Genomic DNA, 27,687 nt, shown 5'->3' on the forward strand with positions numbered 1-27,687 from the left:
GTACTGCTCAGATAAGACTGGGTAGTTTGGTTTATCAAAGAGCAAGTCAGCTTTTTAAAGTTTTTTGTTTTCCTCTTGTAGCAGAAGGTTGCTCACCGCAAAACCTTGCCTTCATTATTTCACACAGGAGAATGACCTGTTCCAGGAAGAAAAGGGTAGTTTTGGGGCTCTTCTTGTTTGGGATGTCTACCTATACCAACCATTACAGAAGGTAGTAGGATCCAGCAGCAGCATTGCAGTCAGAGCAAGAAAATGAAGGTCATGCAAGAGCTGACTGAGCAATGGAACTAATTAGTGATTTCTCTTTCGCAATGACAAAGTAACAGAAGGATTAAAAAAAAAAAAAAAAAAATCACAGAGTAGTAAAAATACAGTCCTCATGTCTTGTGTTCCTATATTGCTAGTGACTATCGCAGTGTTCAGCTATGCAGATTCATCAGTACCATTACAATTAAAGACAAAGGAACAAACTGCAACTAGGAGTGACTTACTCCATTTCTCACTGTCTTCAAGGACAACTTCTACATTTGAGACAATATACCTCCTACACAATTTACTCTAGTAAAACAAAAACTACTGAATTCAGCACACTACAAGCTAAATTATTAGGTTTTGTCTGCTCTTAATTTCTATAAAGTTTGTTTTACCTTAAAGGACTTTGCAAGAAAAGAACCCAGTCTTCCTACTTGCAAAGTGAGGCAAATTTGATGCAATTTAGCAAAAATAATGGAACCTCACAATCTCTCTAAGTGGTTTGGTTCAAAGCAGAATTTCAGTAGCTCTGCTGTTCCTATTAGACATGAGGCTCTACTGCATTATTTTTACTCTGTCCCAAATGTTACTAAATTCCTAAACAACCACTTTGTCAGTGCTCATTAAAAAATTAAAAAGAATAAATCTGTAATAAAATCAATTAAAATAACATTCTTCAACAATGCACTTGATTAAAATCAGCTTCACCTATAAAACTTCATACAAACCACTTTAAACAGCAGTTATTATTCAGATAGATAACACAAAAGATGAGTATAGATATTCCATGTAAAGTACTTCTATCCTGGAGATCCCCCTCAGTCTGGATACGGTACTAGATATTTCATCTTGCAGATGTTAACTGATACATAGATTACGGTCAGATATCCTACTCTCTTGTCTTTCAAACAAGCTTCACAACAGGAAAATATTTATGAGGGGAGAAGTCAAATTCTGGAGGAACCTAGAAATAAGATATTTAAAAACATCACACAGCAGTACTACTGAATTTAATGCTCTAAATGAGGGATACCCTGCAACTAGAAGAAAAAAAAATAAACCACAAAAAAATGGGAAAAAAATAATCCTGGCTCTTTAACGCCTGGAAAATATTCCAGCCCAGCTGTGGGTATGCCAATCACTCTCCAGCAGTAATGGGCACACAGCTGTAGACTGGTGGGTGTGCCTCTTCAGTATGCTCCTTCATTCTTCTATGCTTAGCCTTCTGCAGGAAGTCTGAAGGCCCTCTCTTCCCTCTGACCCACATGGCACCTGCTAATCCTGATAACCAGCACTCTCCCCACTGTGTTCACCACTCTCCCCACTGTGTTCACCACTCTCCCCACTGTGTTCACCACTCTCCCCACTGTGTTCACCACTCTCCCCACTGTGTTCACCACTCTCCCCACTGTGTTCACCACTCTCCCCACTGTGTTCACCACTCTCCCCACTGTGTTCACCACTCTCCCCACTGTGTTCACCACTCTCCCCACTGTGTTCACCACTCTCCCCACTGTGTTCACCACTCTCCCCACTGTGTTCACCACTCTCCCCACTGTGTTCACCACTCTCCCCACTGTGTTCACCACTCTCCCCACTGTGTTCACCACTCTCCCCACTGTGTTCACCACTCTCCCCACTGTGTTCACCACTCTCCCCACTGTGTTCACCACTCTCCCCACTGTGTTCACCACTCTCCCCACTGTGTTCACCACTCTCCCCACTGTGTTCACCACTCTCCCCACTGTGTTCACCACTCTCCCCACTGTGTTCACCACTCTCCCCACTGTGTTCACCACTCTCCCCACTGTGTTCACCACTCTCCCCACTGTGTTCACCACTCTCCCCACTGTGTTCACCACTCTCCCCACTGTGTTCACCACTCTCCCCACTGTGTTCACCACTCTCCCCACTGTGTTCACCACTCTCCCCACTGTGTTCACCACTCTCCCCACTGTGTTCACCACTCTCCCCACTGTGTTCACCACTCTCCCCACTGTGTTCACCACTCTCCCCACTGTGTTCACCACTCTCCCCACTGTGTTCACCACTCTCCCCACTGTGTTCACCACTCTCCCCACTGTGTTCACCACTCTCCCCACTGTGTTCACCACTCTCCCCACTGTGTTCACCACTCTCCCCACTGTGTTCACCACTCTCCCCACTGTGTTCACCACTCTCCCCACTGTGTTCACCACTCTCCCCACTGTGTTCACCACTCTCCCCACTGTGTTCTTCCCGCTCTTGAGGAATGCCCATATTCACACATGTCCTCTCACATGCACTTCCCAATTTTTTTTCCAAACGTTTAGAAACGAGAGTATTCCATATTTAAATAACTGCAACAAACTATTTCCAAGGGAAAAATGGATTGTTACTTTCCCAGCTCTTTTAAGAGTCAGAGTAACTGTGGCCTCAATCTGTTCATTCAGCTGTAAGAGACCTGTGGTAGCATTGTGTGTAATACTAAATTTCACATTCAACTCAACTTTCTTACCTTGGAGTCCTTTTTGTGGCCTCCTGCCAGAAGCTTCATGACCACAATATTGGGTTTAGCAACTTTCAGGATTCTGTTGACCTAAACACAAGACAGCAATAAGTTTACAAGTGAAAGATATTATCTCTGAAATACTTCTGAGGTCACATTCAAATGTTTACATACTTTACAACAGTCCTCTTACAGAATGAGTTAACAGAGATCAGAGGTGTTTTGGATTTGCTTTTAAGTATAAAAGCTGGATTAATGAAATTTAATAAAGGGAGTGCTTATTTTAATACTCTATTTTTTAATTCAACAGATCATAGAAACGATTGCTCCCCATGCTATGGCAAGTTCTGAGGCACTCATCCAAATAAAGGTTTAGACAGCCTTTAGGCACCGACTCCCAACACTATGACACAGTGAGAAGGGGAAACTCAAGTATCAGACTGGTGGCTTTTTGCCTGGAAGTGCTCTGGGCACACTCAAACTTATTCTAACTACCCTGGTTAGCCTCAATCAGATGACTTGTGTGTGAATGCAACTAGGATCCAGGGATGAGGCGGGGATTCCTACATTCTCAGGAGAACCTAATCCCATAACTGTTTTTAACCCTCCGAGATGCAACAGAATGAACATCCTCTTTATTCCAAAATACAATCACAGACACCTAGTTTTTAAGCAATGGACAAAGAGGGAAATTCCTACTTATGTTTACAGCCCAGTGCTCCAGGAAACAAGTGCCAGACAAAATCTTCTTTTCAGCCTGATGACATTTAAACCTATTTTTCCCACCTCTCAGGAATACATCTGAATTACCAGATTCCAAGTTAAGTGAGGGAGGCATGTGTCACCTTCCTGATAAAACTGATACACTTTTACAACAGGACCAGAAGGAAACATGCAAGATGGAACTAAGTTGCTATCTACTATTTAAGATACTTAGCAGGGAGAGGTTTTGGAACAGTGAGCACAACCTTGATTACATTATCTAATGTACCTGAAACAGACCATTGCATAAGACACCATCACTATCCTCTCTCTACTGCTTAATCAACGCACCCAGCTTTGCTCAGCATTTTGACAAAGTATATTTTGGATCCCAAGCAGATCCAGCTGAAAACAAATATTTATTCTACTATGAGCATAAATTGCAATATTTCAGTCTTACCTCATAGTCTGGATTAGGAATATTCTCAAGAATCATTTTAGCTTGCTGGAAGTGTTTGCTAGCTGCCATGTAGAGATCCGATGACTGAGGAGGTGGGCTGTACTTATTTAAATCAGACATTTCCTAGCACGTTGCAGAAATATATGTATGTGTATTAAAATCAGTTGCCAACAAATTTAACATATATACTTAAGGATATTGAAGAGTTCAGTTAACTAAATAATATTTTAAGAATACTCAGTTGAAAACATTTAAAATGGCAAAAACCAAGCAGCAATACGGTACTTAATTATAGTACCACAAAATATAATAAACTTCCCATATTCTTTGTAAAACAATCTATCTCCTGAAGAACTTGTTAATTTGCTTTAATAGTGCCATGCATCAGGGTATGAAATTACAGGAAAAAAACAGGAGAAATAAAAAGTATGATACTATTTATTCAGTTTATAGCAAGTAAGATAATACAACTGTTCAAATGAATGAACAGTTAATTTTATACAATTTTGATACTTCCAACTTTTTTTTCTTTAGGGATAAAAAACCCCTCAGTGACCACAAGAAAGTCATGATTGTCTTAATTTCCCCAGTGTTTGTAGCACTAAATTAGGGAAAGTGACTGGCATATAAAATAGCACCATTTAATCAGACAGACCTGTAAAAACAAAAGTCCGGCCACCAGAAATCTTAAATTCAACAAGAAACACCCAGATTTCTGCACGTGAGGCAGAATAACCCCACAAATCAGTAGAGGCTAATAACCAGCTGGATGAGTAGCAGGGTTACTGTGAACACCAAACTGAACACAAGCTAACAAGGTGTTCTAACTACAAGCCTCATATGGGACTATGAAGGAGGAGTATGACCAGCAGACCAAGGAAGGTTATTATTCTATACTCCATATTTGTGCTGTAACATCCAAAATACTGCATCCAGTGTTGGATCTGCTCAGGATAAGAAAGATGCTGAGATGCAGAGATGGCTGGGAGTCTAGAGCACATGACCCACAAGGAGAGGTCAATGGCCCAGAATGCTGATAGGTAATCTTAATAGCAGACCACTACTTGAAAGACAGTTACAGAGCTGTGAGAAGACAAATGCTTCTTGTTAACAGCAGGCAACAGAACATCGGGGGACAGGCCACAAATTGCAGCTTAGGTAATTCAGACTGGATATTTGGAAAACAGGCAAGTAATGTAGCCCTCAATCTGGTTATCCACAGACTAAATGGACAAGAAAAAGTAACTGGATCAGGTTAACCAAAGGGGTTGGAGAATCTCCATCCTTTGATTTTTTTCAGACTTGGCTAGACAAAGACACAGCTGATGTGATCTATAACGCTACTTCAAGCACAAGAGTGGACAAGACAAGCCTCTAATGGTCCTTTCCAACCAACATTTATGTTATTTAATACTCAAAATTACTTTAGTTTCCTTTTCCTGTTTGCTTGCTGTAGTAATAGAAACATGCAGCTATATGAACTGCAGCTAAAAAGTCTGACTAGACTTCCAAGAGATTATATTTTCATGCAAACCAACACAAGCATCTCAAACCACTAGACCAATTTTTAAATATCTGAGTCTAATTTTCTTAAGAATTCAAAGCAATAGTTTTTTCTTGCATACAACTAAAGCTAGAACTTCTTGCCATTTTTACTTATGCTTCAGTACGAACTTTGAGATACTAAAGGTTCCTTTTACACTGACAACAATGTCTAAAGCAGGTGAGTAAATGACTTACTTACAAAAGTGTGAGTGGCACCACATTTTAAGAGTACTCACTTTAAACTGCAAGTAGTGGACTGGTGGTGGTGTTATAACACTGTTGAATGGAGCAAACCTGTGTTCATATCGAACTTGTTCACTATCTAGTTCAAACTTAGGTTTCCTTACTTTGCCATCCATGTCAAATGCAATCATTGTCTAAAAAGGAAAGGATAAATATAAAGAAGTGTTAACTTTATGTTGTATTTTTCTGTGAACAAAATGAAAGTTGATTTAGCTGTAACTGGTAAGATAGAAAAATAGTAGAAAATTTATCATATCATACTGTAAAACTGAACTTAATTTCCATTCCCAGTAAAACCAAAAAAGGCATACAGCATCTGCTTGATACTTATTACAGAGAAAAAAAACTGAAAGCCAGTGTTCACCAAGCACAAACATATTACCTTGTACATCCCGGCACACATATTTTGGTATGCTTGACTCATGGTGATCTCTCTGCTGAGAGGGCGAACTGAAAATTTCACACAAAAATTCTTTTTTTTAATTCAACATAAGTACATACACTAATTTCAGATGGAAACAATTATTTAAAATTTTCTGAAAATTATAAAATTCTCAGATTTCAAAATAAAGACAACTGAAGCATAAAATGCATGGAAGTGCATTTCTGCTCACCTAGCTCCTGATTACACTGAATCTTAAGACATACTTAAGAGTCACATGAACACAACACTGACATCCATGAAATAAACTGGCCTAGACAGTTAGTGTTATTATACAACACTTAATAATCTAGAATTTAAAGACTGTAGTTGAGAGGCCTGTTTCCTTAGTTCATGGATTGTTTTTTAATCTTTGATGACTAAAAGGTTAAAGCATTTTTATCCTAATAAGAAAAGATTTTTATCCTGATAATAAACTGTCCTTTACCTTCCAGCATTTAACTAGTGCCAAACTGCCCCACACTTGGCATCTTTTTAAAAAGTGTAAAATACAGTAGTAATTTTTAAATTTTGAGATACAAGGGAATTTAGTTGACATGACCTTGAGGTATTCACATCTAATTGTTTGTTCCCCTTGAAAAGGGGATAAGGATAAACACACAAAGAAGGAAGAGCAAAGAACAGAAGCAAGCTTCTGCATGGTGTTTATCTGCAATGTTAATGCTAACTCCAACATACTACAATCTTAGTAGCCACTTAGGTATGGCAAATCTGCATTAAATCTGTGTCAAAAAGGTTTGTGTGCACTTTTTAGGTAGCAGGCTTACATTTCCGATCACAGAGACTGCTATGGCATAGGAAGGGAAATTCTCATCTCCTCTTATGCATGTACACCAGAGAAAGTGTGAATTTCTAAAGGAGCTTTGCAAATCAGTACTGCCACTGAATTAATACAGGGCAACTTACCATTGTAAAATGATACCATTTAAACCAGTGACTACGATTTATTAAAGCTGGTAATACCAGCTTTAATACCTTCTGAAACCAGAGAAATTACAGAAATACACAGAAAGTTTAGTCTTTGAATCTAGCTACAGTCACAGAAAAAAAACAAAATAATTCCACAGAAATTACAGACTGTGGAAAGGTAGAATTGCTCTGGACTTGTTAATTACATCTCACAGCATCAAACATATAACACAACTGGTGAAGCTATGACTATATATAAGCCTGGGTTCTTCTGAAAGACATAGCTAAAAATAAGTAAATACGTAACTGGGAAACTCTTACACAGCCACTGACTTCTTAACTAAAAAAGTTTTACGTTCAGCCTTCATAAACTTCATGACATTTTTCATAACCACATCAGTGTTGACTCTTTAAATGATGAATTTTAATTCATTTTAAATCATTTTAATTCAGGCAGAGGAAAAATGAGTCTAAGTTACACTCTACGCACAGATACCTTTTTTCTTCTTCTTTGTTTTCTTACTACTACGGCCTTTCTGTTGTTCCTCCATTATTCTCTCCTCTGCCATTTGAGAGCTGTCAGCACGGCTCAGTGTTGACATCAACCATGCATAGAGGAACTCTGATAGATACCTACAGTAAAAATAGTAGGTAGTGTTACATACTACAGTGAAAAACGTATTCATAATACACACGCTCACTGAATGCCATGTCATGTACTCCAAGAAGTAATAGTGAAGAACACCTTTTAGGGCACTTACAACTGTTTTGCACGCCTGAAATCAACGGGTTAGTCTGTGATCTGTTGTTCTCTTTTCAAATAAGACATTACACAGATTTCACAGACACAGCTCAAGGTGTGCAAGTTTCTTATAAATTTACTGAAATCTAAGCTTTTTATTATTTCAAAACCTGTATAAGACCAATTTTTTCTAGAATTCTTCCTTCTGCTAGCAAATGAAGCATTTTTAAAAAAGTACAATGTTCATACCTTTTCTAATTTTGTTAGGAACTACTTTTTTGAGGAACCCATGCAATTCCTTAAGACTTAAAATAAATCTTTAAGAATTGTTTAAAAGCAATTTCTTAGTGAGCAGAAGAGGGTCCAGTCTCTTGACTGACTTCAAATCAAAAGGAATAGAAAAAAATTATAAAAAAATTACAAATTACTGATCTGGAGCACATGAAGACATAATACATAATAAGAAGTCAATTCAGAATGAAAATTGCTGTGAAATAATAGTGAATCTCATTTGCACATTCCCTGTCAGAAATTTCCTCTTTTTTTCTATTTGTCCTTCTTCTGTTCTCTCAGAGTAAGGAGATAAAGCAGTTGACATGACTGCTCCCATTAACAGTGCTTTTATTAAAATGGTGGGGGGAAATAGAGGCAGGTAAAAAATACTGTCTTACAGAGAACTTGGTATTAGTTACTGAGGTATACCTAAAAAACATTGCCATCATTTGGTAAATATCTAGAGCACTCATTTTCTCATTTAATGGCAAATCCACTAATGAAACAGCATAGAAACATAATGAAATGCACTGAAGCTCAATGCACTGAACCAGTCTAATCTCTCAGAAAGAACGCTTACAGCTTATATAGTAAGAGCTTACTGGTAGCTTTACAGAAAAAAACACATCCAAAAACCAAAACCAGCAAAGTACAGAATCCTTAACACAGGAAAGTTCAACCTCAAATTTTTAATGCTGAATCAGACATGAACCACCACTTATCTTTCGGATCAAGTCATCAACTACGAAAGTAATGTGAATGGAAGTGGAAAAATAAAGAGTATTTTGAATCCACATAGCGCAGTCATTTTCACTACAGGCAGATGTCTCCTCAAATCTGCTCACAGGATAAAAATGTTGGTTTTATGTAGTCAGCCTTCAGATTAAAGTCACAACTCAGAAGATCCTTTTCAAAATACTAGAGAGCAACAAGACTATTGATCTTTGTACTGCAAAACCAGAAAAGAATAAAGGGAATTGCTTTCATCCTGCATTTTCTTGTCTGACAAAAATCACTGTACTTTTCATTCACTGTCATTAGAAGACAATTTTAAAAAGCTACATGACAGCAAGTTACTCTTTCAGGGAAGAAAACAGGTACACTACTTAGTAAGTCTAGAAAAGAGACCATCAGATATTTTTTTCCTCCACTCGTAATTTTATGAATAAGTAAACTAAATACTGTGTAGAGCAAGATTAAAAGAAATCACAGTTGAAGTCTCTCCTTTCAATATCTGCAGCTCTGTGGGAACATCTCTCCTCCAACAGCTGTCAAATAAATCATCCTCTTACCAATATATGTAGTAATATTCATGCATACTGTAAAGTTCCAACTCAAAGCCACTCAGAAGATACTGTATCATAATACGAAGGTTATGATACAGGACCCAGGTGCCCAAGCAAGCCAAATGTTGCCTTTGTGGTTCCTGCTTCAGCAGCATACTATGAAGCGCTGCATCTACTTTCTCTGCCTATTGAAAAAAAGAGAGCAAAGTAAGAGACAGAGGAGGAAGTGCATTTAACTGAAACAGCATCCAAGTTCTGCCAGAAATAAAAATCTGAATACAAATTGGGTCAGTGAAGCCACACTCCCTATTATGAGACAGAAATATGTTTTTACAGATATTGCCACCTCTATAGTCTGGAGCTGTCAGAGAACAGGAAAGCTATTCACATACGTAAATTCTGCTGCACAGAGAAATAAAAAGGCCACTCTGCATAATAATATCACAGTAATAACAGGCTTTTTTAAATTTCATTTTTTAAAAAGTATTTACATACAAATTGTTAGCAGTCACATTAACACTGAAACTCTACTTCAAGCTTTTATTCATTTTACTATACCAGCAATAATTACCTGAAGAAAAATAACAAAAACCAAACTCAAAACAAAACTACCTGCATTGAAAAAATGAATTTATAAGCTTAACATGCAAGACACACAGTGGCCCACCATTGATAAGACCAGTTCAGCCTTCAAAAGTAGTTTTATGGAAGACATTAAGTCTCCCAGTTGAAAGGTTGTCAGTACCCCTGAACAAATCAATCAATATAACCTGCTACAAAGTGAAAAAAACTGTGTGTCTCAGCTGCAGGACTGCAACAAACTCTCAATAAAATCACCTTGAGAGAAGCTGAAGCACAAAATACCTCATCCCCCATCCTCCAAGTTCCTTCACTGTTCTCCTTAGCACACACACCTTGGAAAATACTTAATTATTTCATGCCTCTCACTGCTGAAGAAATACATTTCCAGGAAGTGAAAATATACCTTTCCCTAGAATCTTTCACTCCCCATTCTTGCAAAACCTTCAGAATCAGAGCACATTTCTGAATTATTATTTTATACATATATTTTGAAACAGTTACAAAATTTTTCAGTTTACATCTTACATAGCTGCAAGACTGAATTTTCAAAGGTAAATAAACACAGCTCATCCATCTCACCCTGGTTACATCTTGCAGACTGACAGTTATAAACAGGATAGAGACTACAAGCAGTGGAATTACATGAAATTAATCTTAAAAATGTAATTCATTTGTCCAAGAGACCTAAAAAGTCTTTGGATGCAACTTACAGACTTCCTGGGCTGCATTTTAGGAATCCTTGTCCTAAAGATTTTAAGATCAAGGAGTTGTTTCATTCATCTAGAATCTACTACCACATGCTCCACTCTGGTAGGAATATACCTGGAAAGAAAATTTTGCTGGCCTGCTGCCTGGGACATTACCTCATCCTGAAGGGTAGCAAATTCCTCAAGAATGTGACCTAGTTTATCTCTCTGACGAGCTCTGTTGTGTCCATGGATTTGAATCAGACTACAGAATGGCTGAAAGAAAAGAAAGGATAGTTTTAAATTTTCATTACAACTTTGAAACTTCAGGAGGAGTACTATGATGTCTATTTAGACATCTGTTTTATACATCCATATAAGTAGGTAGGTTCCTTAAGGCTCCCTAAGGAGTGCAAGCTAGCAGGCAAGCAAGATCTCTGGAGTGATGTAAGAAGTATCCATTTCCCTGTACACAAGTAAACAAGATAGAAAGAGCATCCTTTAGTAATTTAATTCAGAAGAGAATGGCTGCAGTGAGAGAGAGATTTCTGATTTCTTATGCCTAAATCCATGTGCCCAAGTGGCCTATATCAGCCAGCAGGACTACTCCGCATCAGTAAGGCTGCACCTCAAATCCTGTATTCAGTTCTGGGCCCCTCACTACAAGAGAGACATTGAGGCGCTGGAGTAGGTCCAGAGAAGAGCAGTGAAGCTGGTAAAGGGTCTGGAGCACAAGTCCTGTGAGGAACGGCTGAGGGAACTGGGGTTTTTTAGTCTGAAGAAGAGAAGGCTCAGAGAGGGACCTTATCGCTCTCTGCGACTACCTGAAAAGAGGATGGAGACAGGAAGTTTCTGGTCTCTTTTCCAAAGTTACAAGTGATAGGACAAGAGGTAATGGCCTCAGGCTGTGCCAGCGGAGATTTAGACTGGTTATCAGGAAATATTTCTTCACTGAAAGGGTTGTCAATCATTGGAACAGGCTGCCCAGGAAAGTGGTTGAGTCACCAACCCTGATAGTACTTAGAAGACTGTAGATGTGGTGCTTAGGGATATGGTTTAGAGGTGAGGTTGGCAGTGCTAGGTTAATGGTTGGACTTGATGATCTTAAGGGTCTCTTGAACCTAAATAGTTCTATGATTCCCTTACATTTTCATTGTGTTATTTAATAACTGAATCTTCTAAACCAATTTTAAAATTTCTTAAACTGGAGTGTAAAAATAATTTTGTTTTTACTAGTCCTTTGCATTTGTTTTGTGACATGAAACTACCCTGTAGAGAGGTAGTCAGTGCAGATTTTTAATGAAGCAGGTTTCTAATGTTAGTGAAAAGTCTGGAAGCATAGTACAGGAAAGAAACAACAAAAATTACACTGACTTACACAAAGCATTACCATTCTATGATAGCCAATTTCTATAATTTTGCCTTCATTTCAGGTGTCTAAAGAAATTAGTCTCATTTTCAAACAAATAAACCTTGGAAGTTCTCATATATGTATAAACATGCTGCAACTGGAATGAATGCTTACCCGAACGCAATGTGCCACAAAGGAATCAATGTAGTCCTTCGCCTGGTGATTATTATAAAGACAACACCTAAAAGGAAAACATCCACATACACAGATATGTTCACAAATGTCACCAGTCTACACAGCATGAAATTAAAAAAGAAACATGAGTGCAGCAACAACAAATTGCAAGGACTAATACATACATACACCCTAAGTACAAAACATATATGCTCTTTGTATGTCTGTCCTTGCTTTTGTCAGCAGAAATATTTTTTCAGACATGTAAACACATGCAACTAAACTCAAGAACCACTTACTTTGGAGAAAGTACAGGAGGACTGACAAAAGATCTTAAAGCATCTTTTACCATATCTTGCATGAGATGTGTGCCAAACACCTTCTTGTTATCCACCAGAAAAGTTGTCTGAAAATGGAAATGTGTTTTTAGAAACATGCTTAAAATTAAAAGCAGTGCTTTAGGAATTACACATAGAATACAGGTGCCATAAGAGCTTTCTATCAGAAACCTGTAACATTGCTTTAAGAATTAAAATGGCTCAGGTAGGTACAAAGCCACACACAGAAACAGAGGCATATTAAGATCTGTCACTTCTCTGGTGTTCCCATGACAAAATACAGCTCTATTATTTGCATAAGACAGTGCAGGTGAAAAGATTTTATTTTTTTGGACTTTAAAGATTATTTATCAGACAGATGTTTCTGAAGATAAACAAAATAAGTTACGTGGTTTCCCTGGAGGCAGATAAAGGTAGATCGTCAGACTAATGTAGACTTTTTCTTACCCCTGCATATACTACTACTTTCATTGGTTATGTCTGATGCTCATTCCACTTTTCTCCGTAAGTGCCATGTCCCTTTCTTACATGTTTTCTCAGCAGCTGGAAAAGAAGCTCTGCAGTCATGCACCCAAAAGGGACTGCACAAACACATCCAGTGGAAAGCCAGACCACACAAAGAGTGAAAACATTTTAACTACTGGCAAGTAAATTTAACTGGCTTCATATGTGGTTTAATTGGGATCAAATGTAAAGAAGTTCTGACATCCTGGGACACCCTAGTCAAATAAAAATATCCTACAAGGAGGTATTTATTCTGAGTTCAGGAATATACAACATGCTTTCAAAGTTAAGCAAAGCAGTGAGAAGAAAAGTAGTAACCTGTTCTGCTCTAGCCATCAATTTTACTATTACAGCAATAGAAGCAGTCTATACATGAAATTCAGTTGAAACAGGGAAGATGCCCAGCCCCAACCTGAGACAGCATATGGAGAACAGCATAAAAATGCATGTACAAGCCCAGCCTTATGGCAGAAAAAAAAACTTTTAGCACCTTTTGATTTAATTCGCATGTATTAACTTTATCTAAACAACAGTATTTAAAAGTGCTTAAAAAATACATCGGCACATAAGTCTCCATATACCTAATATTTACATATAGTAAATAATTTTCTGGAGATATATTACTGATATGCAGATAATACTTGAAAAATTAAGATGAAGCCATATTTGCAACAGATGTAGAAGTATTTTACCCAAAGACATATTTTAGGACTTGCCTGTAACAAGGATCTTGAAAGAACACATGGTGATTGCTCACTGAACTCACAGAAAAAGTCCTAATTTACATTTAGGGAGAAAAAAAGACAATTCATGTTAATATGCCAAATTTTTTATACATACACACGTATTTATGTTATTATACATATAATAATGGATGGACTGAAAATGCAAATGCATGGATATGCATTTGCATTTTTTATATATATGCAATTATGAAATACATCTGTATTTTGTATACACAAACACATATACACACAGATAACAGCTTATACAACTTGCAAGGAAATAAGCATGAATAATTTGAACAAATGAGAACACGCTTTGTAGCTAAAATCTGTTTTTTCTTAAACTACTTGTTATTTAGCAGCACAAAAAGCTTCTGAACTTTCTTCTTCAGATGCAGCATTTAGAAGGATAATATAGAAAAAAGACACTGTTAATATCACGGTGTAACTGGAACAGGTATGTAACAGAACTTCTATATTTATCTGGTACTGGAAGCTTCAAGCTAACACTAATTTAACAGTAAATAGGAAAGCAAAAGATTTTAGTTGATCTTCTGATGTAACTGTGGCTTTTAGTCAGGGAATGTTTGCATGGTAAAGAGTATTTCAAGCACTTAAGTGTGTTTTTATAAATGTAGGCAGTAATTGAGAATAACATCACTTAAGGAAAAAACATTAGCAGGTGCTTAACTTTATGCTTATTCAAGGATTTCATACTTAAATATGTATGAAGCGTTATCTTGTGTAATAGGTACATATGCAGATTATTGCTTAATCTGGAAAAAAAATAAAATTGCACACAAAATGAGAATTACCAAAAGATATATACATACAGCCCACTTTTTTCTCCAATGAGAAACAGCATGTATATATGGAAAGACTTTTTTACAAGTTACACTTTGAGATCTTATTTTTTGCTCTAAGTAAGAAATATTCATGCTTACCAGTATACAGTGCAAATTAGTCAGGTTGACTACTTCACATACAGCTTTTATTCGGTCTATTAATTTGGAGAAATAGTGGACCATTTCTTCCCTTTTAATTATTTTTGCATATCGTGGAAAAGTTGGTGGCAGCAGTCTCTGATTAACAAGGGGCTCAAAGCCCATCATAATAGGATGATCTATTGAAGGACGAAGGGAGAAAAAATGAGAGAGAATTCTCCAGATAAGCTGTTTGCAGAACTCACTTGAAACTTGAAAGTGTAATATAAATTAAACAGCAAGAAGGAACTTTTTAGCTGACAGTTAACTTCCCAGAGACACGAACTACCCAACCAAGACAATGATTAATATCTAAAAATACCCCAGCCTTCACCACCTCATGGTATACCTGTACAGCCAATGAGGTGGTGTTTCCTATTTTAAAATGGTGTATGTAATGATCCAAGTGCAATATATGTAATCTAAAGTTCACATTATCTCTGGCTTTGAAGCGACAGTATTATTTTCATGAGAACCATCATTTAGTGAAATAAAATTAAGATCAAACAATGCAAATCTAACAGGTTGTATAACAAGTATTATTAGTTCAAAGTGAGTAATGATAATTGTTTTAAAATACACACAGATACTAAAAGTTTATCAAAAAAACATATTTAAGAAAGAAAAATAAAAGGTAGTATTTGATATGTACCTCCTTTAGTGGTATCATTCTGTGCCTGGATACCATGATGTAATGAATTCTGGATGGCAGAAAGCAAGTCTGCTGCCTGAGTCATTAGTTTCTGAGCTTCTGCAACTGCAGTCGTCTGAAAGGCAAGTAACATTTATATTATGAATCTATATATATTGAGTATATAATTAATGCTAGAATGAGGAAAAACAAAAACAGTATTAGGATTCTAATGTTTGTGCACAACCAGGTCTGGAAAAAAAAAAAACAAAAGAAAAACACACCACCAAAACCCAAACCAATGACCAAAACGGATTTTTGTGCAATAATATGTTCTTGACATTTTACCTATCTATACATACATTTAACACTGTATTTTTCGCTATGTAAGATAAGCCTTAACAAGAATTACAGCTGGAAATGCAGTATATACTACACGCAAGTCCTCTACTTTTGATTTGGGGGGGAGTGTAAAAAAAAACAAACCCACGTAACCCTTCTGCCAGGTAAGACAGAAGTCCAAGCTGCAGAGAAGAAAAAAAACCCACCAAACACCTATCATTAGAAAAGACAGAATTCTTGAGAATATAGACATAATACAGCCTATCAACTGAAGTTAAATCACTATATAATATTAGAATATACCAGATGTCCATCAGCAAACTTTATTCATGTTCTGCTGTTATCTCCTGGCATCCTATGAATCCAAATCTGTTAGCAAACTATGTACCATTTAAAGTAGCTCTCTATAAAATTTAAAATCTTGTTTTAAAGATACTGGACTAAAAATGCCTGATGGAACTTCAAATATTTGAAATCTCAAGTCAAACTGAAGCTTGACTTGAGAAAAAAAATTTTTAAAACCCTCTGAAGATCTCATAGAAGCTGAACAAAATCTGTAGCTCTGCATAATATATGTTCACATACTATAGCATCCACAAATCTATCAAAAGAATAAGCTGCTAAGCATATCTAATTCAAATCAACATAATCTGTGATTTAAATAACTTAAAGTATAAGTAATCACACTTCAGTGACACTGAGATAATCTGATTTTGGTACAGATAATTAACTGATAGCAGTTAGCACAGAATTTGATTGTACATCAATGTACATCACTTTGATGTCAGTTTGATTTATGATATAACTAGTGCAGAATGCAACTACTTTCAATCAATCACTTTTTCCTCAACACTGATGTTTATCAATGACAAATACTTGCAAAATCCTTCACTTTAATCAAGGCCTTTTAAACTGTACAGCGTGCAACTGCTCCAACAGCAAAATATGGGGGAAAAACCCATGTCACTTAAACTTATTTCCCTATGAAAATGGAAATAACAACAAGCAATAGACATATATTTATCCTTGTATGAAGACAAAGCTATTCAAACAAAAAGCTTTGTCTTATGTGATGTGTGATTCCACCCCTTTGCCCTAAAACATGCAGTTCCTTCCTTCCCCCCTCAACAAATGGGAAACCTTATATGCAAAAAGGCAGGGAAATTGCCTGCTTGGAAAGCTGTTATATTCTGCTCCTCAGACCAAAGAGGTCTAGATATGAATTAGATACCACATCAGAAGGAAAAGTTAACAATTCTCTAGACTTGGACAAAACATTGCCCCATGTCAAGTAACCCCACAGAAAAGGACTGAAGTCAAGAAAGAAAAGGTTTGCTCATGTGTGTGAAAACAGTAATCCAAAACTCAAATATTTTTCTATCAGTGTTCTAGAATAAATATTCTATTTCTCTGCAATGCCACAATAATGTCAGCAACTAGCTTTCCCTGTTTTTAAAAAAAATGAACTAAGACTGCATGGTTGCCACTGTAATGCTTTACTTACAGCAACATCAATTCAGATCTACAGAATCTACAGAATAATTGCTTGATCATAGAGAATGAAATATGTGTATTTCACACGATCACAATGTGAACAAAGACCAAATTAACGTACCTCTTTTTTGGTAAATGCTATTAGAACAGTCAGTAGTACCCGGGTAAATTTGACTCTGCTGAACACAGCTAAGCACTGTTGATGCTGTAATAAAAACATACTGCAAATTATTAAGCAGTACACATTAAATCTTGAAAGTTATTAAAAAAAACCTACAGATTTACTTAAGCATGCTCTCTCATCTTAAAAGCATGGCATCTAGCATAATTCTAAAGGAAAATTATATGATTTATAGAAGAAACCTCTACTGCTGTCAGAAAAGCCCTAACACAAAAAACACTAAGATACTTTAGGTAAAGCACAGCCATTGGCTGTACAGCTACCTCATATGCAAATGCCATTCAAATCTCATCTTAGGTGAACAACCACAAATTATTAAACTGATTTTCTCCCCTTTTTCCCCGAGGATCTGTTAAAAGTAACTTCTGAAGAAAATTACATTACTGGGAAAGGAAATCTACATCCCTCTAAATCAGCCACATCAACTCCATCAATTACCACTTTTTCTGTAAGTTGTTGACACTGCTTTCACTCACTTTTCCTACTTTCCTCTTGATAGGGACTCTGCCAGCAGCAGTAAAAGCTGCTGGGAAGAGACAGAGGGAAGAAGGTACAGGACAGCTAAGACCATGTACTTTGCTAATGACTTTTTCTTGAGAGGTAGGTGCATGAATGGCAAATTTGCAGCAGCATCACTATTCTGCCCTTAGAATAAACACAGAACTGTACCTCTTCAAAGCATAAAAGCCTATCAGCTAGCCTAGGATTTGTTCAGGGCCATGTTTAATGCAGCAACACTGGTGACACATATTCTCACAAGCTGTTACTGATTAAAGGCAATGATGGACTAATCCATGAAATCCATAAAAAAGGTAAACAGTTAATTACTTCAAGTTCAACTTCTGGATCTCTCTCTTCTCCTTGTCGACTTCGAGTGCTCTAGAAGATAAAGGAATTTCAAGTATTTTTTTAAAAATTGCAAAGGGAAGCTACTGAAAATCCCTTCACCCACTTCAGAACATTTCATCTCTTAAATAATGCTAAAAATCAGTTCTGAAGTTCAAAACCTCTTAACATATAATCTAGGTTCTTGAATGATCCAAGATTCTTCTATAGTAATGAGACCTATCTCAGCCCACTCTCCAAATAGACAACGAAATTGTATGAACATTTTATATTGTCAATTGTGGTAAAAGTAGATTAAGTGACTTTAACATCACACAGCATACTTGCATAATAGCCAGAAGTGAAATACATACTTTCTGTGCCCAGCCCAGTGTTATATTCTACACCATGATTTCACCTACTAGTAGGTGAAGCAACTATTAAAGAGTTTAGCAAGGTCTGAAATCTTCAGCATTTTCAGCTAGAAGGCAAACTACCAGCATTATGGAATTTCTTCAACAAAACCCCACCATTTAGTGACACAAACCTGCCCCGTTCTTCATAACCCAATTCCCTCTCTAGGTTAAATATACTTGAAGTGTAACTGACTAAGTGAACAAGAGAAAAATACCTTCACTCGTCTTTGCATGTCATCTTCTACATCTTTTAGCATACCTGTAAAAAGTCACAGCACAATTAAAAGCTGAGAAGTGCACCACTTAGGTGAGAAAAGTATTCAAGGGAAATCAAGTTTTAGTACTTTGCATACCCATTACCCAAAGATAAGACAAAAAAAAATTCTTGTGAGGAATGGTAGGGATATCTTACAACAATAGACAAATCAGAACACTTCCTTTGGACTGACTGATCCAAAGCTAAAGTGTTCACAAATTTTCTAAAAATAATTCAGTAAAAAGCTCATTTATTAAAAACAGTGCAACAAAAGGCCAACATATACACTTACATATGCACCTAACAACATACATATTCATAGCTTTAGAACTATTAGATTGCTTTTCCCTCAAAAGCCATCTGTTTAGATCAAAACAAATAGCAAGGCAGACAAGAATTTAAGCAATGTACTTTCTCAGTGGTGCATGTCTCTCTCAGTCCTGGATGAGCTCATGCCCAGCCAACTGGTGGGCACATCTAAAAGCACTCCTTCCACTTTTTGGGCATTTAACAAAAACAACTGAACATTTTCTTCAAGGAAAAATAATTGACATGTCTTTTTACTAAACGACCAATTTTCACAAGACTAATAAAAAACGTAAGATCAGATTTCTAATAATTCACTAGGTTTGGGTGAGCATAACCAACACATTCAAAAGAGAGAAACAGATACACAGAAAGCACAGACTATACCTGTAACTCTAAGATCTGTTACACTGTTGGCCATTTTAAATCCATAAGTCATTGACTGAAAATCTTCCTGAAAAATAAAAACCAAAGCAGCAATATGTAGCGAAATATAAACAGTAGTACTTACATTTTCAAGTTGGGATTTGGGGATTCCTTTTTGTTTGGTTTAGTTTTCTGGGGGAGTTGTGTTCTTGTTGCGTTTTTGTTTGATTTGTTTCAAGTGTTTTTGTTTAACTACACCAAGTATAAAAGTTTGGTTTTCTTCTGCACAACTAAGTATATCCGTGGTTTGGGTGACTTTCCTGTTCAAACCCAGCTTGGGGTAATTATTTTCTAAATAAATTCTCAATACCATTATGCCCTTCACATTTTCATCAAGTGCCACCCTATCAAAATGTTACAAGAACTATGGATGAGAAATACTGTTTAAACAATTTTACATACAGTCAGTAAGAACTGACTTGTCCAAGATCACAGGAAAGAAAAATTGCTCTAAGCACAGAAACCCAGACTCTGATTCCACTGCTGGATGAACATTTCAGACAAAAGTCAATTGTGACTACCTAAAGTAGGAAAATAAGAAAATAAACAGGAAGAAAACCACAAGTAACACCGATTTCAAATGGTTAGCCACAAGACTTGCATCGCTTCTTGAGTCAAATATTTGTGACTCCATTATTCAAGTGAATTACAGGAAAGATTATGAAACACCTTCACTGAAAAAGGCTGCATTTTAAAGAGATAAGTCTAATACTTTTAGGAAGATGTACTGCTGCCCCTAGAGTACTCAATCAAATTGCAACGAATTTCTCTAATATACTGTTTTATTTGCATTACGGAGCTATGTATAACATTACATATTTAACCACTGTAATACATACCTCCTCAAAAACAGCTGCTTTGTTAACTTTTTCTCTGGCAATGTCACAGATTTTTAGGATCCCTAGAGCAAAAGCCTTCATAGCAGGATCTTCTATGAAGTCTGGATTATGGATATAAAGGCAAGTGAATACTGTCTGTGCCAAGGAATGTCCCTCTAACCAGGTTATCTAGGGAAAAGAAAATGAAATTAAATGCTTTACTCATGAAAGCCAAGTCCTCATTGTTGTATCTCCATTCTTTTCCCATCTTACTGTGCTTCAGTAAGTCATTAAGGAAGTCCCCAACATGGCAACCTTCCACCTAGCAAAAAAATGGGCAAGAAAAGGTCTCTCAACCTTTGTCCATCTGCTAGCTGTGGCAGGCAGTAAGTTACTAAACCTCCGACAGTATGAAATTCTGGGCTGGATGAAACTCTTTCACACAGTTCAGGTCTAATCTCAGTGACTCAGACATGATACTAAAAAAATCTACAGAATTATAAGCTGCTTCTATACAAATAGAGAATGAAAAATGCAACTGGCAGAAAAATGCAACTCAGGAACATTCTGCATGTTCTCTTCTACAACTTGTAGCTTCTTTTCATGATCCTCTCTTATTTTCAATGCTGCTTTAAGCGACAAGAAAAGCTTCAGTAATTTAAACAATTATTTCTACCTTGAAACAGCGTAAACCATGGCAGGATCAGATTTTTAATGACCACTGATCTGTTTCAAATGGGTCAGTATGGGGCAGTGGGGGAGAAGACAAATTATGTTACACCATATCAAATATACAGTGACCTTTATATACCTTTTTGGACTAAACTAATTTTAAATATTGGTTGTTTTTTTCTTTTTCTAAAGTAATTTTATTGATGTGATTTTAAACAGTAATTGAAAATAATCTGTATAATTTGCTGGAGGAAATTAAGACATACATAGAAACAATCACAATTAACAAATAACTGATAATTTGCTTATTTCTTTTCTGAATGGATTTGGGTATTTTCTTTTTTTCTTCAAAATGCCTCTGTAAGCTCAGTCAATACTGGCTGCACAGAAACGAGCAAGAGTGCTGTAGGTTACTGCACACTCACCTTCCAACACATTCAAACACAAATATACAGCAGGCAGTCAGATAGCATATATTTAAAACCAACATATTGTAAAACTTTTTTACAGAATTAAAAACGCTACCAGTTCTCTTCTGTAATGATTTCTTGTAATAGAAAACCCCCAAACTAAAATTATGCATCTTATAATAGCCAATGTAAATATCTACAGGGCAATTAAAATACTAAGTATGTATTTTCTGCTTGGTCAATCTTTTTTTGTTGAGTTCTACTTTGTTTCAGTTTTTACACTGGATTAAAGGATTATATTTTGTAAGGAAAATCATCTAATGTTAAGAGCTGGAAATGCTTACCAAACAGCAAAAACATGTATCCATTATTCCTATCAGCTCAGGTGAAGTGAGATCCTTTATTTTAATGGTGCCATCCTTAGAAAACAAAGAAAAAAAACCCTTAAGACTATAGAAGTTTATAGGAAAAATACAAGTTATTATTTGTAAAGCCAAAAACGACTTTACAATTCTGTTCAGACTTAATATCTATATACCATTATCTTTACTGATCAGCTTCATAATGTACCTCAAATTCTGAAAAAACTTTGCTTTCCCACCGTGTTGAAGACTGACCAAATATAAAGATATCCAAAGAGAAAGCTAAGATAAAAATTCTGATTTGTAAGTAGCAAATAAAAGTTCAAAGCTAGTTAATGGTCAACACTTAAATTACAAAACAGTATGTATAATCATAATAAAGATTGAACAAACAATAATATATAGGAACCATTCTTTTAAGACTGTGTTTTACACTGCAGATATTTGCAGATTTATTGCCTTCAAGGTAGGGACCAAGGCAGCAGCAATCCTATTACTTTCATTTAATCTGTCCAGCGTTTGCAACTCTGCATGCATTCTTATGCCTTAGATGGCCAATATTTTAGACAAAGTTCTCTTAGTCTATTCAAAATAAGATCAGCAATAAAAAATATTTTTCCTTTTGTGAATGCATTATTTTTTCCAAAATAACAGTCTTTCAGCATCCTTCCACCAATTTATCTTGACTGTGCATCAATAGTTAAGCATTACTAACAATGTTATTAAATTAGCCAGGTTCTCTTCAAGGTTAATGAACCACTTTGTCTCGTAAAGCGTAAATTTCCAGCTTCTGTAAGGAAGCTGGTTTTCCTCCAGCTAAAAGAGGAACTAACTGATACATCTTCATAAAAAAAGACACATTTGGGGAGGCAGAAGGTAACCTGAAAAAAACATTTCTGAAGTGTATTTATCTGAGCTCTTGATACCACCCAATTTCACAGTACTTTTCACTGGAGGAGTTAGCATCATTATGATAATGTGAGTGAGAAAAGAGGTAAATATCACAAGCTATCTCTTACTTAGCTATCTAAATTAAAGAAGAAAAAACAAATTTTAAGTAAAGATTGGAAACACTAATTATGCTGAATTGTGCTTAACTGCCATTTAACAAAACTGTATCACACTTTTACAGATAGCATAATCAAAACCAGGGAAGTCACACAAACCTTAATAGCTTGCTCAAAGTTAAGAACCTTCCTATTCACTTGGTTTCCAATCATACCAGCATCCATCTTGGGATCCATCATTTCTATGGCAGACATGGCTTCAAAAAGACCAAAACTAAAACACCAATAAAAATATGTTCTGAATGAAGTTACTGTATACAAGACAGTCTTTATAAAACAGTGTAAAAAACCTATGTCAACAAACTGAGCACACTGTATCGTCACTACAGACAATAAAGAAAGGTATCTGAACATCACTACGGATCTTCAGAGATCATGGTTTTCATGAATTTGAGGATCTCACCACAAGTGAAAAAGAACAGATGGCTACAAGAAAACTGAAGAACAGTCCTGAGCCAAATATCCCACTACTAAAGCTATGTGCACTTGTTTCTTTACACCTCAATGATGTAACAATCTTTTTAAAGATCACTTAACATAACAAACTGGTACTATCCAGACAAGCTGGTTCTTATTATACTACATCCATAAACTCAAGCAAGGTATGTCCCCACAAACTAATGATAACATAGACTGACAATAAGATACATTGAATATACCAGCTTTGTTTAAAATGGGCATGTTAAAAAACTGATAGAAAAAAAACTCGGCATGTGACAATGGATCACTTGCAGTAATGGCATAAAAGCTTGCAGGAGAACCACACAAAAGACTGGCCTACAGAAGGAAAGGATATAGATGCAAACCATATGCTTTTGGTATATATGATATTGATCCAAACTGCTACATGAGCATTTATTATGAAAATATTATTGCGCGTGTATGAATTCTGATTCAGAAAAGCATATTTGCTCTGAAATACTCTTATGTATAAAATTATACCTCAAAATTCTCATTTGATTCTACTAAGTAACTACTTGGTGACATTGTTGCACACATCTTTAAGCAGGCTTGCATTTCATAGAATGGTTTTGGTTGAAAGGTTTATTAAAGATCACCTCGTTCCAACCCTCCTGCCATGGGCAGGGACACCTTTCTTTAGGCCAGGTTGCTCAAAGCCCTATCCAACCTGGCCCTGAACACTTCCAGGGATGGGGCAGTAACAACTTCTCTGGGCAGCCTGTGCCAGTGCCTCACCACCCTCACAGTAAAAAGCTTCTTCCTATTATCAAATCTAAACCTGCCTTCTTTCAGTTTAAAGCCATTCCCCATTGTCCTGTCACTACAGATCCTTGTAAAAAGTGCCTTCTCAGATTTCCTGCAGGCCCCCTTTAGGTGTGCAAAAGCTGCTCTAAGGTCTCTCCTGCAGGCTGAACAAGCCCAGCTCTCTCAGCCTGTCTCCATAGCAGAGGTGCTCCAGCCCTCTGAGCATCTTCGTAGCCCACTTCTGGACTTGCTCAAGCAGGTCCATGTCCCTCCTGTGTTGAGGGCACCACAGCTGAGCGCAGTACTGCAGGTGGGGTCTCACCGGAGCAGAGGGGCAGGATCACCTCCCTCAACCTGCTGATCACACTCCTTTTGATGAAGCTCAGGACACAGCTGGCTTTCTGGGTTGCAAGCACACACTGCTGGCTCAACACCCTTAAGTCCTTCCTCAGGGTTGTTTGCAATCCCTTCTCTGCCCAGCCTGTAATTGTGCTTGGGATTGCCCCGAAACAGGTACAGGATCTTGTACTTCACCTTGTAATTTAATAATGTAATTATTAATTTGTAGTATTTTAACAGTGTGATTCTGTTTACTGATCTATTATTCCTAAAACTGGCACAGGTTGCCCAGAGAAGTTATGGCTGACACATCCCTTGTAGTGATCAAGACCAGGCTGAATAGGGTTTTGAGTAACCTGGTGTAGTGGAAAGTGTGTCCCTGCACGGGGAAGGTGTCCTTGCCCATGGCATGGAGGTGGGAAATGAATGATCTTTAAGGTCCCTTCCAATTCCAACCATTCGACTAAATAAGCACTTTTTTCTCATTCAATTTTTCTTATTCAGCAGACTCATGTGGCTAAACAATTTTATCTTTAAGGTATGTTAATTTTGCATCATGTTTTAATGAATTCAGAAAGACTTTATCACATGCTTTTTTTTAAATATATTTTTTCTTAATCTGTAGAGCTCTCCATTTTGATTTTAGCATGTCATTTAAGAGTTATTTTAAAGCATACTGATTTTTATCCTAAACTTGTTAGTGACATTTAAAGCAATCAGATTTAAAATCTTAAAGTCTTTCTGGCTTTTTTTTAAGTATGTCCAAATAAAATAGCTTGTAAGTGTCAACACCACTGATCATAATACGTGTTACCAACTTCTAAACTACATTGATTAACTGAAAATATAATACTGGCACAATAAGAAATGTTCAGCATGTTAACAGGTGCATTGTGTACCTACTGCTGAAGACAAATGATATTATAAATACTTCAACTGTTTTATTTAAGGTAAAAGTTTTAAAAAGCTTAGTTGATACTGCATGATTTATTAGTAAATATTTAAATACTGGCACTAACCCTATCTAAAAATCAGAACTATCCCACAGGCATACTTACAGCTTGTCATGAAGCAGTTCTCCTAATTTCAGTTCTACAAAGAAAGAGAACAGGATAAGCAATTAAAGTCATCCTTTTAGGGCAAATCTTCCAGGATATACCTGTCACTCCCAAACTGCCTTATGCCAATAGAGAACAAGGTGTGGGACACAGACCAAGTATTGCTACTCTGCCTTCATTTACTTTCACTTAAAAGCTCTTTCAAGACTGCAAGTCTAAGAAGCCCAGTTGCTCAGTCTTTCCTCATCCCTCTCTACTATTCCAACAGTTAAAGGGGTTTTAGAATTACCTAGTAGCATCTGAAAAGCCTGGAACACAGAACAACAATTTTCTGTGCTTCTTCATGCAGAAGTCAGATTTTTTTCCAGGGAAGCTTACTGAAAGACTTGCTTTTCCTCTTTACTTTTAATGAAGCCTTTAGATGTATTTTGTAGGTACACAAACAGTAGATCACTAGATCAAAAAATGTACAGGAGAAAACAGTGTTGTTTATGCATGGATGAATGAGGTTTCCATTAGGCAGAAGAGATTGGAAAAAAAAAAAATCAAAGATAAAAACAGGTGCAAAAGTACATAAGATGAAAAAACAACTTGAAAAAGATACTTATGTAACCTGGAAGAGTAAGCAAGGTGAGGTTCTTCTGATATTTTCAACCTCACAGTTAACTTACACAGGAAGTTCTACGGAAACACAGAATCAATGTACTCTGCTCATCTGGAGCTTGAACCTGAGCCAAACTATTGCTTAAAACACCTCAAAAAACTATACTTAGTCCTCCAAAGGACAATTCCAAGTCTTCTCAGAACACAGCAGTACAACTCACCTCTACAAGCTTCTTCAAAATCCTGTGTTATATCTATCCAGCTTGTATTACTTTTTTCCATCTTGTCAGGCATACCAAGTTCCCATCCTGAATCATCATCATCTACTGTCGTTTTCATAACCATGATACTGCACCTTTAAATCCATATCAGAGACAATGCTCATTAGGTACAAACTAGAGAAAGCGCTTATGAGACTTCATATTTTTTCCCTCTTTTGAAGAATCAGGTGAGAAAGGGAGGCTAACTAACCTGATTTCAGTTTAAAAGTAACATTACATAATACCAGAAAAAAAATAAAAAAAGAATCAAAATGATTTTAAAGTTTTCTTGGTCACTACTTCTCTGCAAGTACCCTGTAGGCTATGAAACCTCTGCCAGTAAAGACACCAGAACTCTAGCAGTTTTAGTGTCCTTAACAGAGCCATTACAAAGTGTTTTATCAAATCAGAAGTCAAATGGGCAACAGTATCAAATCCTCTTGATGTAGATATCACAATCTTTTTGTTGTTGTTTCACACTATCAGAAAGACACAAGGAATCAAAGAGGGAACTGTAAAGCTGACCACATGTTTATTATTTGCACAAAGTGTATCTAAACAAGTTTGTGAAAACAGGCGTATTTCCCCAGACTTCAGCGTAAAGTAGTATCAGAATTACCGCAGGAATGTTAAGCAACTTCAAGATGGCATATAATTTCCAAACTTCCACCGACTACTTATCTCAAACGGGTATTGTGCTTTTGCAATCTTGCGATACGCCGGGGAGCTTCGAAAGATTGTACGTTCTGCCGGTCAGTCTGTCTTTGCGATCGATACCAGCAGCGCTAAATTTCCCCTTACCTGGTCGGAGATCTTCCAAGGGTCACCTTCGAGCCCGGCAAGCTCTAAACAGCCCCTCGAAAGCCGTCACGGCCGCTTTACTCAGACCCTCCCGGCGCTCCTCTTCCCACATGTCACGCGTCCCCACGCCCGGCACTGTCTCGTCCCCGGCTGCCCGGTCGCTCCCCGGGCCCTGCCGAGGCACAGAGGCGGCAGCCAGCCTGAATCATGCCGGGTCTCCCCTACCCCACCACGGATAGGCACCCTCTGGGGCCCTCCTGCCCCGCCGCGGGGCAAAACCGCTGCGGGTCACAAGTGCCGCTGGCTCGCTCCATGCTCCCTCCTTGGGTGTTTTTGCCTGGCAAGACGCTAAGCAGTGGCTCTACCCCAAGCGGATGAGGCGGCGGCCCGCCACCGCGCGAGGCAGGGGCCCAGCCGAACTCACCGTCTCAGCCGCTCTCAGTCCCTGGCTCACCGGCACCGCCCGCCCGCTCCCTCCTTCTCTCAGAGCGAAACCGAGACCCGCGCACGCGCACCCCGCTGCCAGCCC

At 37.3% G+C, this 27,687-nt stretch overlaps 1 protein-coding gene across 4 annotated transcripts; it reads right to left on the minus strand.

The window, feature by feature from the left end:
- Positions 1-1,134: 1,134 nt before the first annotated feature.
- NAA35 (N-alpha-acetyltransferase 35, NatC auxiliary subunit) lies at positions 1,135-27,687 on the minus strand. 4 transcript variants are annotated; one of them, XM_057428741.1, is made up of 23 exons: positions 27,583-27,687; positions 26,319-26,452; positions 25,495-25,528; positions 22,991-23,105; positions 21,807-21,881; positions 20,402-20,569; positions 19,524-19,590; positions 18,790-18,833; positions 18,162-18,212; positions 17,274-17,357; positions 15,338-15,452; positions 14,647-14,825; positions 13,694-13,753; positions 12,435-12,541; positions 12,136-12,202; positions 10,788-10,886; positions 9,349-9,527; positions 7,538-7,674; positions 6,073-6,140; positions 5,684-5,824; positions 3,903-4,025; positions 2,750-2,830; positions 1,135-1,216 (listed from the first exon to the last, which is right to left on the minus strand). In XM_057428741.1, the coding sequence occupies exons 2-23, from the start codon at positions 26,440-26,442 to the stop codon at positions 1,157-1,159; spliced, it is 2,178 nt and encodes a 725-aa protein (XP_057284724.1). In that variant the 5' UTR covers positions 26,443-26,452; positions 27,583-27,687; the 3' UTR covers positions 1,135-1,156. The 4 variants fall into 4 exon arrangements, with proteins under 4 accessions (XP_057284724.1, XP_057284722.1, XP_057284723.1 ...); XM_057428739.1 differs by lacking the exon at positions 27,583-27,687 and adding an exon at positions 27,402-27,568; XM_057428740.1 differs by lacking the exons at positions 18,162-18,212; positions 27,583-27,687 and adding an exon at positions 27,402-27,568.

This window comes from Pezoporus wallicus, unplaced genomic scaffold, assembly GCF_028554395.1.
Source record: "Pezoporus wallicus isolate ANWC-B61680 ecotype Strahan unplaced genomic scaffold, APGP_CSIRO_Pwel_v1 contig_708, whole genome shotgun sequence".
Taxonomy (NCBI): Eukaryota; Metazoa; Chordata; class Aves; order Psittaciformes; family Psittacidae; genus Pezoporus; species Pezoporus wallicus.

Coding starts and splice junctions, on each gene's coding strand:
- NAA35 (XM_057428739.1), bottom strand. CDS start 27,472: ATGGAGCGAGCCAGCGGCACTTGTGACCCGCAGCGGTTTTGCCCCGCG. Junction 26,453..27,401: donor GGGCAGGAGGGCCCCAGAGG/GTGCCTATCCGT, acceptor ATGGATTTAAAG/GTGCAGTATCATGGTTATGA. Junction 9,528..10,787: donor TTGCTACCCTTCAGGATGAG/GTAATGTCCCAG, acceptor TTTTTTCAATAG/GCAGAGAAAGTAGATGCAGC.